This window comes from Camelina sativa, chromosome 18, assembly GCF_000633955.1.
Source record: "Camelina sativa cultivar DH55 chromosome 18, Cs, whole genome shotgun sequence".
In the NCBI taxonomy this organism is placed as follows: Eukaryota; Viridiplantae; Streptophyta; class Magnoliopsida; order Brassicales; family Brassicaceae; genus Camelina; species Camelina sativa.
The window spans coordinates 12,038,579-12,056,029 of NC_025702.1; the positions used below are offsets into that span (position 1 = coordinate 12,038,579).

The 17,451-nt window shown below is 35.2% G+C and overlaps 4 protein-coding genes across 4 annotated transcripts; 3 read left to right on the forward strand and 1 right to left on the reverse strand.

Moving 5' to 3' along the window:
• Nucleotides 69–1,938, forward strand: LOC104761231 (membrane steroid-binding protein 1-like). Its single transcript, XM_010484273.2, has 2 exons — nt 69–494; nt 1,426–1,938. The coding sequence occupies exons 1-2, from the start codon at nt 172–174 to the stop codon at nt 1,763–1,765; spliced, it is 663 nt and encodes a 220-aa protein (XP_010482575.1). The 5' UTR covers nt 69–171; the 3' UTR covers nt 1,766–1,938.
• Nucleotides 3,340–4,661, forward strand: LOC104761232 (WD repeat-containing protein RUP1). The gene has a single exon (XM_010484274.2). It carries the CDS (start codon nt 3,375–3,377, stop codon nt 4,521–4,523), a length of 1,149 nt encoding a protein of 382 aa, XP_010482576.1. The 5' UTR covers nt 3,340–3,374; the 3' UTR covers nt 4,524–4,661.
• On the forward strand, nt 14,497–15,922 carry LOC104761233 (transcription factor LAF1-like). The gene is made up of 3 exons (XM_010484275.1): nt 14,497–14,733; nt 14,839–14,968; nt 15,148–15,922. Exons 1-3 carry the CDS (start codon nt 14,598–14,600, stop codon nt 15,698–15,700), a joined length of 819 nt encoding a protein of 272 aa, XP_010482577.1. The 5' UTR covers nt 14,497–14,597; the 3' UTR covers nt 15,701–15,922.
• On the reverse strand, nt 16,129–17,296 carry LOC104763396 (25.3 kDa vesicle transport protein-like). The gene is made up of 4 exons (XM_019240242.1): nt 17,009–17,296; nt 16,547–16,845; nt 16,386–16,456; nt 16,129–16,258 (listed from the first exon to the last, which is right to left on the reverse strand). Exons 1-4 carry the CDS (start codon nt 17,200–17,202, stop codon nt 16,148–16,150), a joined length of 675 nt encoding a protein of 224 aa, XP_019095787.1. The 5' UTR covers nt 17,203–17,296; the 3' UTR covers nt 16,129–16,147.

Here is a 17,451-nt window from a genome sequence, read left to right on the forward strand (position 1 = left end):
AAAAAAAAAAAAAAAAAAAAAAAAATCAAGGTAGGACTTAGGGGAGGAAGTAACAAAAAGAGTCAAAGACTCCAACCACTCTTCTATTTAGCACAAAAAAAAAAATTATCTTTTTCACAACAAAGACAAACCATTTGAACACAGTGAGTGATCTGTCTTCTTCTCTCAGCCATGGCACTACACCTATGGCAAACTCTCAAAGAAGCAATCCATGCTTACACAGGTCTCTCTCCTGTTGTCTTCTTCACCGCCCTTGCTCTCGCCTTCGCCATTTACCAAGTTGTCTCAGGCTGGTTCGCCTCACCTTTCGTTGATGTTCGCCGAAATCAGAGAGCTAGATCGTTGGCTCAGGAGGAGGAGGAGCCACCGATTCCTCAGCCTGTTCAAGTTGGTGAGATCACTGAGGATGAGCTTAAACAGTACGATGGCTCTGATCCTCAAAAGCCCCTTCTTATGGCTATCAAACATCAGATCTATGATGTGACACAGAGCAGGTGAGTTTTTTTTTTTTAATCTGAGTTAGGTTTGGTTTAGGGGTTCGTCTAATCTAGTTTAATCATATAATAACTTTGACTTTTCATACTTTTTGATTATCTATGAAGCTGTGAGAAATCGTAAAGTTGTTCACTTTGAGAATCACTAAAGCTGTGCTTTTTAGGGTGATTGATGTTTTTTATGTTTGCCATATTGTAAAGATCCAACCTTTTGCATTTATCTATGGAGCTGTGATATTGTAAAGTTGTTCACTTTGAGAATCAATTTCACAAAAGTAGTCTAATTTGAGAATCAATTTAATCGAGCTTTTTGGTGGCATATTTTAAGAATGTATCATGTTGCTACTTCATACAAGAGAATGATTCGAAGGAAGTTGTTAGTGTGATCTTGTTGTTGATGTCTTCTAATTTTGTGACAACTCTTAGCTCATATTAGAATATAGTCAATTGATCATCTTCGTATGATCACGCTAGACTGGTTTTAGTGTACAAAATGTTGTGTTTTCTAGCTTTGGCTTCCTTGTTTGAGACTATAACTACTTAGACATTTGCATACTTTTCACATATGAAGCTATGATTACCGTAAAAGGTGTTCACTTTGAGGATAAATTGCACAAAATTAGTGTAATTTGTGTTAATTTTCCTAAGCTGTGCTTTTCTGGGAATTCGAGCTTTTTGGCTTGCATATTATAAAAAATGATCATTTGCTACTCTCATACAAGAGAAATATTCAAAGGAAGTTGTAATATGTTCTTGGTATTAATCTCTGCTAGTGGTTTAGATCTTTTGTGAATACTCTTAGATCATATTTGAGTATAATCAGTTGATCATCTTCCTTATGATTACTCTAGAGTCTAGACTGGTTTTAGTGTATTTGAGTGTTGTGTTTGTAGTGAAAGGTTGAATATTTATTGCTTTATTGGTTCTGTAGGATGTTCTACGGACCAGGAGGACCATATGCTTTGTTTGCAGGGAGAGATGCTAGCCGAGCTCTTGCAAAGATGTCATTCGAGGAGAAAGACTTGACTTGGGATATCTCTGGTCTTGGTCCTTTTGAGCTAGAAGCTCTTCAAGATTGGGAGTACAAGTTCATGAGCAAGTATGCCAAGGTTGGTACTGTGAAAGTGACCGGTTCAGAACCTGAAATCGCCTCTGTGTCTGAACCCGTAGAAACCGGTGATCGTGATGCTCATGAGACCACAACGCCTGAGAAGACTGTTGTGGAGAAGAGTGACGAGGCTCCTGCTGAGAGTGATTTGAAGAAAGAATAGAGTCCATTTCTGATGTATGCTCTCACTTGTCATAGAGACCAGTTTTATCAAAAGGATTGTAGAATCTCTAATGTTAAAGTGTCAATGTAATCTTTGATGATTAATGATTAGACAAAAAACATTATAAAGTTATAAACTGTTCAAAGATTACTAAGTGTTTGAGTTTATGCTTATTTTATGACTCTGCTTGATGTATCTGGACAAAAAAACCATTAATCCTGAACCTAATCTTCCCCGTTTTTTTGTAAATTCTCTTCTATTTTGGTTAAGTTAACATCTTTTTCAGAACTTTTGGATACAAAACAAATTATAACAAAATATTCATACACAATTATGCTCTTCTTTACCTAGGCATTTCTTGTTAGATGGTGATCGCTTGTAGTTTTGATCAGGATCGAGTTAGTCTCTGGTAGCATAGCAATCATGCTTTGATCGGCACCATTCTTTGGTTCTAATCCACAAGAACATTATCTCTTATGATTGCCTTGCAGGTTCTAATCTTTCTTTCGAGGTTTCAACTTTTTGACTCCATAAATCTCATGGCTGATCCTAGATATGAGAAGCTATATGCCAAACAAACAAAAAAAAAATGAAACACTTGGTGGTTCAGGAAAAAAAACAAATGCACTTTTAAGTTTGAAGATTAGAGCGGTTCTCAGCGATTCATATGGGTTAAGTAAGACCTACTTGATGTGGGCTTAAAGAGACCTTTTTCCAAGCTGTCAAGATAATTGATGAATATATTTATTAAAACAGTCACAACTCTCTCAAGTCGTGAGAGATATAATTGAAATCGTCAAAGATCAGAAAAAAGCCAAACATGCACCAAGATATTAATGCACATGTAGTTGTTATTATAGCAAATAGCATTCCCAAACGTAATGGACCGTCGATCGACGTGTACTTTTTGCGTTCACTTTATTTTGTCTTCAAGAATAATTTAAAACTAAGAAATAAAGAGGCTCAATGTAACCCACGTAGCTAGGGAGTTTGAGATCTACGCTACGACGACCAAACTAGTCGTTAGAAAATATTTCACAATTTTGAGGTTGTGAAGCTAATCTCGTGTTTCCATTCGTTCCTCCTTCAATGCGATTTATGTATATCTCTGCACCTAAAAATTAAAGTAAATGTTACCTTACATTCTTTCTTTCTATATATACATAATAATATATAAAAAAATTGCAAGTTGATAGTCTACCCAAAATCCTTAGTAGTTTAGTACCCTCATCGCCTTGTTTCTAACTTAAGGACTAAAGTTACACTCTAAATCATACACTAATTATCATAAATTAAGATTTTGGATTATTTGACGAAAAAAATGCAGCTAAGTTTCATATATCCACATGTAATTTTCCTAAATTACTATTCTAGTTGGAACCATTCGGAGAACAAACAAGTAAATCCATGAATGCATTTTCATGTAATATCACACAAAAGGAAAGTTCCATGTATCATGGATTTAGCATTTTATTTTTTTACTATAGGTTAAATAAAAATATATACCCCACTTTATAGCTTATATATACATCAAAAACACATGAAATGTAATGTAAAAATAGTTTTCGTGTGGACCTAACTAACTAAAACTAGTCGTCGTAACTCATTCATGGAGGCTTTGTTCTGCTCTGAGATACCAAACAACAACATCAGATCCTCCATTAACGATCTCTCTTACTCTTCTTCTTCTTCTTCATATACATGGCCAACAATCATGACCTCCTCTTCCACAGTCATGAACACAGAGAACATTCCTAGATGCGACTGGGATCTTTCTCTCTCCGCCGTTGTTTCCTCCGCATCCACCGGATCAGACGCTATAGGAGCAATCGAGTTCGACCCGAGCGGAGAGACCATAGCTACGGGAGGTATCGCGAGAAAGATCAGAACGTACCATTTGAGTTCTTTGTTAGGGTCACGTGACGATCACGTTACGGCTTCAGAGAGCTGTATATGCACGCCAGCGAAGCTAAGCAGTCTTAGATGGAGACCCGATTTATCTGGTCGGGCTATCGGGTCTGGAGACTACGACGGGGTTGTCACGGAGTACGACGTTGAGAAACAAGTTCCTGTTTTCGAGAGAGACGAGCATGGAGGTAGAAGGATTTGGAGCGTGGACTACACGCTACACAATGGCTCTCTTATAGGCGCGTCGGGCTCCGACGACGGAACGGTTCAAATGTGGGATCCACGTAACGGACGGACGTTGGAAGAAACGGTTAGGCCCGGAGGCGGCGCGGCGGTCTGTTCGGTAGAGTTTGATCCGTTCGGTGGATCTTCGTTAGCCGTCGGATGCGCTGACCGGAATGCTTACGTGTACGACATCAGAAGACTCGTTGATCCTTTGATCGTATTAGACGGTCATACCAAAACGGTGACGTATGCTCGGTTCATGGATCCTCATACGATCGTCACTGGTTCGACCGACGGTAGCTTGAAACAATGGGATATAGATAACGGACGGCGCGTGGTTCGAACGTACCGAGGGCATGTTAATAGCCGGAACTTTGTCGGGTTGTCGGTTTGGAGACATGGTGGTTTGGTCGTGTCCGGGTCGGAGAATAACCAAGTGTTCGTGTATGATAAGAGGTGGGAGGAACCGGTTTGGGTGTGTGAGTTGGGTCAAACAGATCGGTTTGGGTCTGACCGACGGTTCGTGAGCAGTGTGTGTTTGAGACAAGTGGATGAAGATTGGTGCACACTTGTTGCCGGAGGATCCGATGGGGTTTTAGAGATTTTCTCGGGCAAACGGAGCTAAGTCAGTATTTATATATTCTGCTCATGATTATTACAAAGTTGAACTATAAACTCTCTATAATTATTCATTTGAATATGATTTAATTTCAATGTTACCACTTTTTTTTTTTTGTAACTGATATTCAGAACTTTTCCAATCATTGCAATTCTAAAACACATCTATATATACATTTTTAGAAACATTTATGAAAAAATTTCTGAAGTTCTAACTTATTTACAACACTGTCATTGTATTAATTATTAATTAATAGGTTTAAGAAACTAATATTAATCGGTTTAGGAATAATAGATTCGGATCAAGAATAGAGTGACGCGGATCCTACTTTCCTTATTTTTAGTATCCGATTACCAAGCTTTAAATTACGATATTTAATTATTTATCATTCGAATCAATCTTTATTACTAATTTCGCTCCTATTATTTAGTAACTTTACTTACCAAAATTATCTATATTTAATCATTATCGTATAATATCTAATTTATTAGCAAATGGGTTTAAGATATTCGATTTTAGATTATTTTAAATTTATAAATACTGTTTCACAATATTAGTTTCTTTTGTTAATATTGTGATCTAAAAAAATTTAGCAATAAATTAAAAGTTTAAGTCAAAAATCAAATTATTCACTCCGAAACTGGAGGAGACTTCACAGCCGGGAACAGAACAGGCGGCGAGTCGATCTACGGGGCCAAGTTCGATGACCAGAATTTTGAGAGGAAGCACACGGGACCAGGAATCCTGTCGATGGCGAACGCCAGAGCCAACACCAAAGGATCTCAGTTCTTCATTTGCACCGTGAAGACCGATTGGCTCGATGGTAAGCATGTGGTGTTTCGGCAGGTTGTGGAAGGGTTAGACGTCGTCAAGGTCATCGAGAAGGTCGCCATCAAAGTAGGTGTTGTCGCCGATTGTGGTCAGCTCTCTTTAGGATCCATCATCTTAGATCTCTCTCCCCCTCTACATATATCATATGTCTTGGTGTCTTTGCGTTTGGCGTTGTCTTATTGCTCCGTAGTAGTCATAAGTTTGGTGTCATTCTCTTCTTCGTGGGAACGGAGAGATATTCATCTTTCCCCCCTACAGTTTGTTTGCTTGGTCACCTTACCATAATCCATAAATAATGAATGACCAACTACTACTCTTTTATCATATTCTCTCTAATGAGTAATGACTGCCTGCTTTTAATTTGCGTTATCTTGGCTTAACTGCTTATCCGTGGCCATGTTTTTTCTTATGTTCGTTTACTTATTGTTTTCTGCATTGTGTTTTTGTGTAGGATAAAATAAAGCATGAATCGAATACTGAAATTAAAAGCACCAAATGAGTTTTCATCTTAATCAATTCTTCTAATATTTTTATTTTATTTTATTTACTACATATATTTCTGAAATTCTAGATTTTTGATTAAATAATTATTCTTGTGAAATGTTACTGTATTTTTGTTTGGCAGCTTAATTATAAAAGATCATTCATATTAATTAGTTCATACCAAGTGAGTTTGTACATTTTAAAAAATACAAATTAAACATTAGTTATATAAGAAGTTAATCTATAAAACAATTTTTATATATATATATATATATAAATTAGCCCCAGGGTGTACTGCGGATTAATCTATATATACATTTTTGGATACATTTAGCAAATAAATCATGGAGTTACAACATATTTACAAGCATCCCATTAGTATTAATTATTAATTTGTTTTTATTTAATTAATTAATATTAAGTTTTGATTTTTGGAAACAAGATTTCCTACCCTGATAAAATTTCCAAAACAATCGGAATCACTCCCTTTAACATTAAGTATTAAGTTTATAATTACTTTAATAAATATTAAGTTTCCAATTTTACAAAACAATATTTTCTCAATACATACATTTCCTAAACAATCGGCCTAATCAATAAACGACAGTGTTTTTAAAACCGGACCGGAAGGGGAACCGGAAGTCTTTCGGGTTGCTGGGTCAATTAGTCGGACTGGTTGAACCACGAGTCAATTAGTCGGACCGGTTGAACCACAGGTCAATTAGTCGGACCGGTTGAACCACATGTCAATTAGTTTATTGGTTTTTTATATTTTATGACTATAACATCTATTTTTCTATAAATATATGAACAAAATCTACATAGTTAATTATTAGCGGTCGATATAACATTCCTACTTTTAGTACACGTAGAATTCTATACTACTAACAAAATACTTTATAAAAAAATAGTCTCGCGGTGTACCACGGGTGAATATCTAGTTCTATAGGGAATTTAAAATCAATTCAAAATGGTTAACATTGTTTTTCTTCTCATCAAAGGGTATCCGTATTTGGAAGTACATTTGGTAAAGTAACATTTATTTGTAAAATTTACATAATTGAACTCTTTTCATTTAAATAAATATCAAAACTTAAAGTTATTATTTGTAATATCCAAAAACATACTTAAAAACAATTCTAAGTGAAATTAGTGTCCATAGTTTAAATATTCTAGATATTGTTAAATTGCTATAAAAAAAAAGTTTTTGCGAATCATACTATGGAGCAGGTTAGATTTTACATAAATATGATTATATAATTTTTTACGCATTAATCTGGTAAAATACACAAAATATTTTGGTTTAATATCACATGAGTTACCCCAATCTTAACCGGTACCAAAGACAAGAAATACAATCTATCTAAAATTATATATAGAATAAAAATATTATATCAAAACATATTAAAATAAACACAAAAAATATAACATATATTTTTCTTAATAATTATTACAAAATTTGTTAACATAGTTCACTTTTATATCTAGTTTTAGTTTTATATCTTAATTATTTTCATTTTTTCTTTCGAAGTTAAAAACTGCTCTCGATTTTTAAGATTCATTTTCCCGAATATGAGAATTTATTGAGCCAAAATTTAGTGGTGAAGATTTTGCCAACTAATCAAAATCACGAAGCCAAGTTACTACCAACCTCTAAACTATATATAAAAAAAAAATAAATCTAATCTATTCACCATTACAAGTTTACATATAATAATATATGCACTACAAATGACAATGACAAAAGAGATAGTCGAGCCTGTCCCTACGCTCTAGTTGGGGTTCGCCCTAGTTTAAACTCTCTCCCAGGCACAAAAGTCGAGATAGCCGTTCATCCCCAAGATGAGTCTTCTTCGGCGACAATTCTCAGACTCTACCTACTATTAAACGGCGTTCTTCATATATCTTTTCGGACCCACTCGTCCGAAGATCTTGCCTCACATTCCGTCGGCCTCTAGTCGCCGGCGAGATCTTTCTTCTTTACTTCCACCATGGTTTATGGTGAGATCTTCCCCATTCCTTCTCTCTCTTTCTGCCAGCACTCGCAGCGCTGGCGAGCAAATCAGCCAAATCTTCTTATTCAACTTTGTCACTATCAAGTGAAGAACATTTTGCGGAGTTCTCTCCACACACTGGTTCCACCAGAGTCACCGGAGCCGCCGCACATACCTTACTCATCTCCTTCTCTCGTGTTGCTCATCACTCTCTCCTCATGTCCATAAAGCAGTTTCTGCTTTTTTGACCACGGGTTATGCTTGGAGTTGACGGATGTTGTAGCCAAAATTCCCTCACTTGAGTTCTCGCAGCATGGTAAATCTAGATCTGCTCCCGTTGAACGCCGTCAACGGCTACTCCTTCGTAGTAGAGGAGATCCGCCTCCCTTCACTGGTCTCTGCTCAGCGGGTTTCTCCCGTTATCTCAGTTTCGGCGAGATCCTCTTGACACTTCCCCTAAACCTAGCCGTCTGTTCTTTTCTCACTCACACCACTTACGGCTTTGCTTTATGGTGGACCTTGACCTGGGCCAGATTGTCATGTGGTCTAGTCCGTTATTCAATCACTTCCTCCCATGTGGAGAGATTGCTCCTTTCATGTAAAAGGGAAAGAGCACAAATCATCTTAGTGGTTAAGATGTATTGTTTTAACTTGCTAGATTTGATGCTTTTATCAAAAGTTAAGCATAAAAAGTTATATCTGCAAATTGTGCAAGTGTATCGTTGCAGCTACAATGTACAACTCTTATTCCGTAAGGGTCTTTTTGTAGCTTTATTCCTATATATCTCATTTTCCTCCTCATGTGTTAGATCGCTTACACTTAGTCCTTCTTGTTTGGAGATATTGTTCTCATCAAAATCCTCCATTATGGAGAGAATCATGGTATCTTTATTCTTACTTATTATTGCTGTTAAAAACTTCACCACAACCATACATGCGAGAACGCATATTGGCGGTACGAACACACTTAGAAAGATGGTCTTTGTAGTGTCGTACTCTGAGCCCCTTGTATCCTCCTGTGAGGAAAGAGTTTCTTTTAAATTCCTCTTTGTTGAGCAAAGAGAGACCCTTTTGATGTATATCCCTCAACTGCGAGGTGTGTGTCTTCTCATATCAATTTCAATGGGAGAAAACATGTTTTTCCGTCATTGATGTCTATCTCAATGGGAATGGATACGCTTGTGTATCATTGTACACCAGCCATACGCAAGGGCTTTATCTCTCTACGAAGCTTATTGCCTTGCTCGGGACCGTGGTTGGCAATCGTATGGCTTTGGGTTTCTCTTCTATTTGCAGACTATGGTTCTGGGACTGCGAGATGTATTTCTCGTCCTTCTTGCGACCTCCCTTTTCAGGGAATGGGTGTTTCGACACTTCAGCCGCAATATTAGAAGCGTAAACCTGCTAGGAATCTTATGAATCCTATGCGGCAATGTTTATCGTCGGAGTTATCAGTCTGGCAACAGATCACACTCCCCATCTTTGGATGGCCTACTAGCATAGTAGAGCTCTTTATCTTTTGGGTCTTTAATCCCTTTGTTTTAGCTTTTAAGCCTAGTTATGTTTCTTTCTGTTTTATTTCATGGTTTGTTGTATCATGTGTTGTAAACAACATACCATGGTCAAGTCTCCTCTTGTGTAAGTTTACTGGTATGCTGTAAACCTGTAACTTATCTAAAGGAGTGTTTGTCGACAACAAAAAAAAAAAAAAAATGACAATGACAATGACAACTCTTTTCCATTAGCTAGAGTTTTTGAGATACAACTTGGGTTGTCAAGGGATATGAGAAGGGTTATAATAAAAGATGATATCATTATTTTATATTTTATATTAGATATATATATAATCAGTAAAAGAATATGCACATGAAGTGTACAAATAGATGGTATATAGGAGACTTTTAATTGCTTTAGAAAATAAAAAGATATATAAGCGAGTTCATATATTGAATTGGAAAATGATTTTCGGAATCTAAAAAATATTATTCGTTTTGGTGAAAACATTTCCGAGTTCCAAGTTGATGATTAGTTCTAACATTGTGAATATTGACTATACAATCTGTAGGATTTAGAGCATAGGGAATGCTCTTATTTTCAAGTAATATTTCTCATTCGTTTTCCAAGATTTATTTTATATAAATAGGACAAAGCTTTTGCACTCTCAGTATATCTTTTTTCATTTACTAGAAATGTTGCTAACAAGGATGAAGAAAAATAATAGATGTATTTTATACATGTTAGTTCTCAGATGTTTAATCTTAATAATTGTTTTATCTTAATGTCTAGAACATCCCTCAAGACTTGGCTGAATCAATTCATCTAATTACTAAAAGCCTGATGGAAGAAAGAACTTATTTTTTTTATTGATCTAGCAATTTGTTCTTGTTTTTCTTAGTTATTTGTTGTTTTCAGACTATGCCATAGAAAGGACAAAACGCAATAGTCCAATAGACAAAAAAAAACATAGTAAAAAATCTAAAGTTATAGAAAATCTGGAGTTCACATTCCTTCTATTTATTTATAAAATTGTTGTTTGCACTCTAAGAATATATTTTTTTAAAAAAATTGAGAGAGTTGTTGGTCGATCTCAATTTCTGAAAATATCGGCGAAGCATGTTTCCTCCACAGAATCAATATAAAATTTACCCTCTAGATTATAAAGAAGTATTTGATTTCGTAAGTTCAGACAACAAGAAAACTTGAATGATTGTGTGGAAGTAATTTACCCTCTATAATCAACAAATTTTATAGTGCATAAAAAAAGTTGAATGATTGTGTGGAAGTAAAAACTTGTTCCCATAGCATTTTAAGTGATATAAGACCTCTGCTTGTATTGAATGATGTGAATTTTTTATATGTATAACAATTTTCTAACTACAATGTAACATGTTTATGGAGTTTGCAATTCCCTATAACCAATCAGCCAATCTCTTTCCTTTGTGGGGTGAAGAAATCATTTTTGAACAATGCAATGTGCCAATATTATATATATGTAAAATAAGATATTTTTCCTTTAGAATTATGTAATAATGTTGTTGTCAAAAAAAAAAAAATTATGTACTATATTAATGTTTTGATGCAAAATAAAACTTTTTTTGTTTTAAATTATGTAAATATATTTTGATGCAAAATAAAACCGGCCTAAAGGTTTATTGGGAAAAGTGGTCATACAAAACTTTGCCACATGCCCATGAAAGTGGACCAGTCCATATAAGAGTGTGACAGTCAGTAAAACATAATATAAGACCATCATATCTTTTTTTTTTTCAAACCCTTTGCTTCATTCATTCAAGATATAAAAACGCTACAAGTACAGAGAAGGAGCAAGAGCCAAAGTTTGAAACAATATAGAAACAATACAAAAGGCATTCTCCAATGCCAAAAGGTGATAAAAGAGATCATCGATTGTAGAATCCAAGAGAGCTATGAACCAAAAGCTTGGAAGTCTAATGGCACATGTGAGATCATGGTACAACGGCAGGACATCTTCGAGAGCTTCAAAGGACAGTTGAGTGGTCACGGTTATCTGACATTGTGACGTTGAAAAAAGAGTCAATGCATCGATATCCACCAGGCCGATAGGAACCCACAGTAATAAGACAACAAAGATTCTGAGGACTATGTTGATGTAGTCGGTTAAGGGTTGCTTTGATACCCAAAGCAAAATGGTTGAATCACTTCGGGAAGACGCAATAGACATTGTTTGGTATGGGATTGTGATGGGGATGGTTGGGAGACGATGCTTGAAATCATCAGGTGACTAGCTTAACTGGTATTCGTCATTGAACGGAAGGCGTTCAAGATCAAGAGTACCACGTTTGCTAGAGCAGTTCAAGGAACAAAGACCATATATAAGTATATTTTGTAAACCAAACCTCAAAATCCTAAAAGTAGCTAAAGCCAGGTTCCGAGTAAGATATATGACTAACCAAGGCAGCACTATTATTACCTTACTCCAATGGAGTCTTCAACCATTGAGTAGAGAAAGGCGATACAGAAATTGGTGATGGTTAGGCATGGATGATGAAGAACTGGACTTGGGCTTGCTAATTACACCAACCTGAAAAGAATAAATGGATTTGGATCGTTTTTGCGCTAATGGGCCTAATTTGAGACCTAGGTCCACTAGAGAAAACCCTAGGTTTCCAAGAAGAAGCCGCAATGGATGGTGAGACTATCGGCCGCCCGAGACTTGTGGAGAGATCTGCGATGCAGGGGGTTTCTCCAATGAGTGAGAGATCAGTGGGAACCTGTAATGGTCGTGGCAAGAGTCGTCATTGGTGACTAGGTCCACTGGGGAAAATCCTACCTTCAGGACCGATTGTCGAGATGGGGAGAAGCTGTGACGACTGTCCAAGGATGGCACAGAGTTTTGCAATGCAAGGAGCATCTCCGGTGAGTGAAAGATCGGTAAGAGCAGCCGCTGGTCTTTGATTTGACGATGAAATCTAGGTCCACTAGGGAAAATCCTAATTTCACAAAAGATTGCCAAAGTGAGAGTTGGGCAATAAGGTTTCCCGAGATTTGCGAAGAGAGTCTCTTCGGTAAATGATAGATCGGCGGGATGGTCTTGGTTTAGATCGGAGATAAACTTTATTGGGGTTTGAAAAGGGTTAAAAAGGGGGAAAATGGGAAAATTACTTGAAAAAGATCAAACTAAAAAAATCAAAGTTTGTTGAGCAAAAACCTTACCGGCGCCGGAAAGCTTGATTGGGAATAGATCCCGACGTTGGCGAGCATAAACCTTACCGGCGCCGAAAAACTTGGTTGGAAAGGTTTCCTCGATAGTCGTGTCTAAAAGAAAAAAATATTTTCTTAAATAAAAACATTCATCATCATATCACTTGTGGCTTCAAAAACTAAATTAATAAAACAGAAATGTATTTTTTTTTGTAAACGCTGATTATATTAGAAAAAAAATGGAAAGAATTTAAAATGTAGAGCCAAACCAAGCTAATATCCAAAACCGACCACCACTCACTCACACAATGAGAACCAGAGCAACTAAACCAAAGACTTTATCTTCGTCCAATGTACTTTAAAATTCAAAATATTACTAAATAAAGTTTATTTTTAACAATACCAATACTATTCTTTTTCAAAAATACTAACACTAATAATTTAGTCTAAAAATATCACAAACACTAAAAATAAAATTAATGATTTATAATTTAGTATTTTGGACTTAGAGTTTATTTTTAGGGTTTATGATTTAGTTTTGAAGGTTTAAAGTTTAGTTTGATGATTTAGTTTTAGAGTTTATGATTTATATTTTAGGCTTTATGATATAGTTTTAAAGGTTTAAATTTTAGTTTTTGTTTTGTGTTATTTTAGGAAAAAAAATATCTTGTAGCGGTATTTTTGAGAAAGAGAAAAACTTGTGATGACATTTTTAAAACAAAACTTGTGATAACATTTTTGAAATAAAACTTGTTCTAATGGTATTTTTGAGAATGTCTTTAATATATACTTAAGAATCAGAACATATATATTGGAGGCATTTCAAAATGAAAAGCCAGCATACCCATTTGGTGGCTACATATTGGAAATGCAAAATATTCCCTTTCTTAAATGTACACTTCTATTATCAATAAAATCCAAAAAAAAAAACAATGTTACAAAAATGTGTAGCAAATAGGAGGAAAGTGTTGACTCACCTACCAATATTAATTACATAAATATCCTAACAAATAAAACTTTTATATTGATAGTAGTTTATTATATGGTTTTGATTAAATACATACATATTGCCAAGTTTGGTTTATGGAAAATCCAATTTGTCCGCTCGCTTCTGATTAGCTTAGCAAAGATACACCTTTGCAAAGATTGGATGATTCTTTAAATTCTTTAATTTTTATAATCATTGATTCGTACCAGACTACCAGACAAAGATTGTTTTGTCAACGTTAAGTTTTGCCCTCAAGAGAACATTTTACTCATTTATATGATTTGCTCAAGTTACATCATTTGCGCTTTTACTTGAAAAACCAAAGTCTTGATCTTTTTACTTTAATACGCATCCGGAACCAAAGTACTTAAGTCAATTTTTGACACAAACTTGTTTGACATTGATAGTGATATTTTGAGTTTACTTTTGTGTAAAGAGATGGAGACAAGTGATATATATCCACTTGAGTTAAATCATAGATAACATTGTGATTAATACTAACATCGATCTTATCATCGTAACAAAAGTTTCCTTGTGAGTTGTGATTCACAGTTTCGTCAAAATCTCTATATTTTATTAGGCGTTATAGACTTTTTTCATAGAGAGTTAAGAAGAAAAGAACAAAAGATATCTGAAAGCAAAAAACAATTAAAGATTCCTTCTTCTCTCTAACTTGTCTTCAATTAATGTATAGTTTAGTTTAAACCAAGTGACTTGGGTTTACAACTAATCTTTGCTTACATATTCCACCAGACTTTTATCCTGGCTCCATCCTAGCTACCTCCTAATACTTAATTACACATATGCACTAATCACAAATACACAGATAAAACACGTGTATACATGCAATTTCTTTTGAGTCATATGTGCTTTATTATATACTACGCAGCCCCATTTGTGGCTAATTCCTAAAAGTCTCTAGATTATGGCTTTTATGCGTTTGCGTTTATAATAAATGGTCTCTCTATCTATGCATAATTGTCTATGCTAATATATACTTCTCTCTGTCTGTCTCTGTCTCTTTCTCTCTCTCATTCATCATTTACACAAATTATCTCTTAATTAAGAAGACTTGAGGGAGAAAGAAAGAAGGATACGTGGAAGATGATGACCAAATCTGGAGAGAGACCAAAACAAAGACAGAGGAAAGGGTTATGGTCACCTGAAGAAGACCAGAAGCTCAAGAACTTCATCATCTCTCATGGTCATGCTTGCTGGACCACTGTTCCCATCCTAGCTGGTTTTTTTTCTTTTACTTTATTCTCTCTCAAATCCGTTATTAGACTCTCAATTCGCATCATTATTGTTAGTCTCATTCTTCAACTAACTGTCATTATTCTGCCAGGATTGCAAAGGAATGGGAAAAGCTGCCGATTAAGGTGGATTAATTACCTAAGACCAGGGCTAAAGAGAGGAACGTTTAGTGCAGAAGAAGAAGAGATCATATTGACTTTACATTCTTCCTTGGGTAACAAGTAAGTAAACCCTTTTTTGTCGTCTATAACTCACCCACATACTTCCCGGATTATAAGCCGGGTTGTAATGTAACACAAAGGTGCTCAACTTCAAGTGTCGGTCCTAACTCCTAAGTGAAAAACTTTTCCTTTTAGTAGATTCTTCCTTAAGTTGATATTATGATTTTGGATTTGGTTAGGTGGTCAAGGATTGCTAAATACTTACCGGGAAGAACAGACAACGAGATAAAGAACTATTGGCACTCTTATCTGAAGAAGAGATGGCTCAAATCTCAACCACAACTCAAAACTCAAAGATCAAACCTCACAGAGTCTGCTTCTTCACTTGTTTCTTGCGGGAAAATAAACCTGCAGGAAACTGAAACCCTAGATCACGTGATCTCCTTCGAGAAATTAGCAGAGAAACCATCTTCATCACCACCACAACCACAATTAAGCAACACAAACATGATGAACAACGGTAAATACTTGCCCAAGCTGTTCTTCTCCGAGTGGATCAGTTCTTCAAATCCGCACATCGACTACTCCTCTGCTCTTACAAATTCTAAGCACAGTAGTCAAACTCAAGATCAAATCGATGACGAAGAAGTAATGATGATCAACAACAACAACAACTACTCTTCACTTGAGGATGTCATGCTCCGTACAGAGTTCTTGCAGCCTGATCATGAGTATGCAAATTATTATTCTTCTGGAGATTTCTTCATCACCAACGACCCAAATTACGTTTAAATGAAGACTTAATCAAGAAAAGTGAATCGCAAGAGAAACATAAACAACTTACTTGCGTTACAAGTTACGAAAAATGTTCTGATTTTTTTAGATCAAACATGAACAAAGTATACTTTTTCAATGGAAAGCTTGGATCTTTTATTTCAAATTGGTTTTAGTTATTTATTAAATTTTCAAGAAAATCTGTATATACAAATAGAATAATTATTTGTACGTGAAGTGTATTTTATATTTGGTTCATGTCTCTGTCATTGTCTGTCTTCTTGTTCCTCCATAGAGTTTACTATTGTCGTAGACTACTCTTAAACAACATTTCAAAGTCAAATTATTTTAACAAGTAACGATAATTCTATAACAAGTAACCATTTGAATTTTATAACAAATTATGTTAGGATGTTTCGTATATACACTCTTCTTCTTCTTTTGAATTTTAAAAATATTACTTGATTATATCATTGTTGAAATTAAATAATCATCTGTCATAATCAATCTTGCTTTGAAAAGAACAAGAATAACGAAAATAATGATCGTCACTGGTGTCCATTTTAACGCAATATCCTGCAAAATTTGTAATAACATAAAGTACAAACATTAACTATAACCAAGACCAAAAATTCAATTGAAAAGTGTGAAACATTATTAGTCATAATTTGATGAACCATGTCTAGCTTTTTATTTCAAATACCTGAAGACATTGTGAGTGCCAAATGGTTGAAACAGACGTTCGTGCATCCAAAGACGTTATTTCAGATGTTTCTTGCAATACAATACAAAAAACAAAAAAGAGGATTAACAAAAATTACGTTAGTTTAAGGTAAAAAAAAAAGACGATCAAGAACAAAGTACCTAAAAGTTGTCGTATTTGTATTATATCATTCATATGCTCAGTGACTACATGGAGTTCTTGTTCCCGCAAAGCATTCAGCTTCGATAGATTAGCCTGTGTTCTCGTGTCCATATATTGCTTCCTTATTCTCCCTATGATCTTACCGAAGCTATAGGGTTTTGAGAATGTCTTGATCAGTTCTGTCTCGTCGAGCTTATCAAGTTCTTTTTGCAGATCCTGCAGGTAATGAAACAATAGCTTTCTTGGGTACGATGAATCCGATAGCACGATGTAACATATCTTCTTCTCCACCAAGAAGCTTCACCGTTTCAAAACTTGAGAGATTAATAATGAGTAAATAAATAGAAAGACAAAAAAAAAACAGAGGATATGCCAAAAATTTAGTATTCCAATAAAGACCTAAAATTCCTAATAATAAACCAAAATCTCCATTTGTTTTGGCAGATATGCTCTTCAAACACTTGAAAGAATGATGATCGAGCAATATGGTCATCTTTGGATGTAACAATGAGCCTTTGGAGATTTGTGTAAGATGGAATTCGGCTTGTTGCTTGTACATCAAGAAACTAATGTTGTCTTGTTGGTTTACATAGGGTTGATCTTGTGCAAGAGGTAGTCCATCTTCAACCCTACCAACTATTGTTAGCTTCACCATTATTGTTTCTTGATTTATTCAGAAAATAGATCAATCTTATGTTAATAAGGCATATATAAACAACGATAGGGGGAAGAAAGATTGAAGATGAAGATATTTCATTTGGGTATGCAAAGAAACATAGCGTGGTGGTGGGAAGTTAATGAACGAAGACTTTGGAGGCGATTGGAAATAAAGAAGTAAAGATTTGGGATATCTTGTTCATAAAGACAACTTTAGGGAAGGGAAAAGCATATTAGTTTTCCTTGT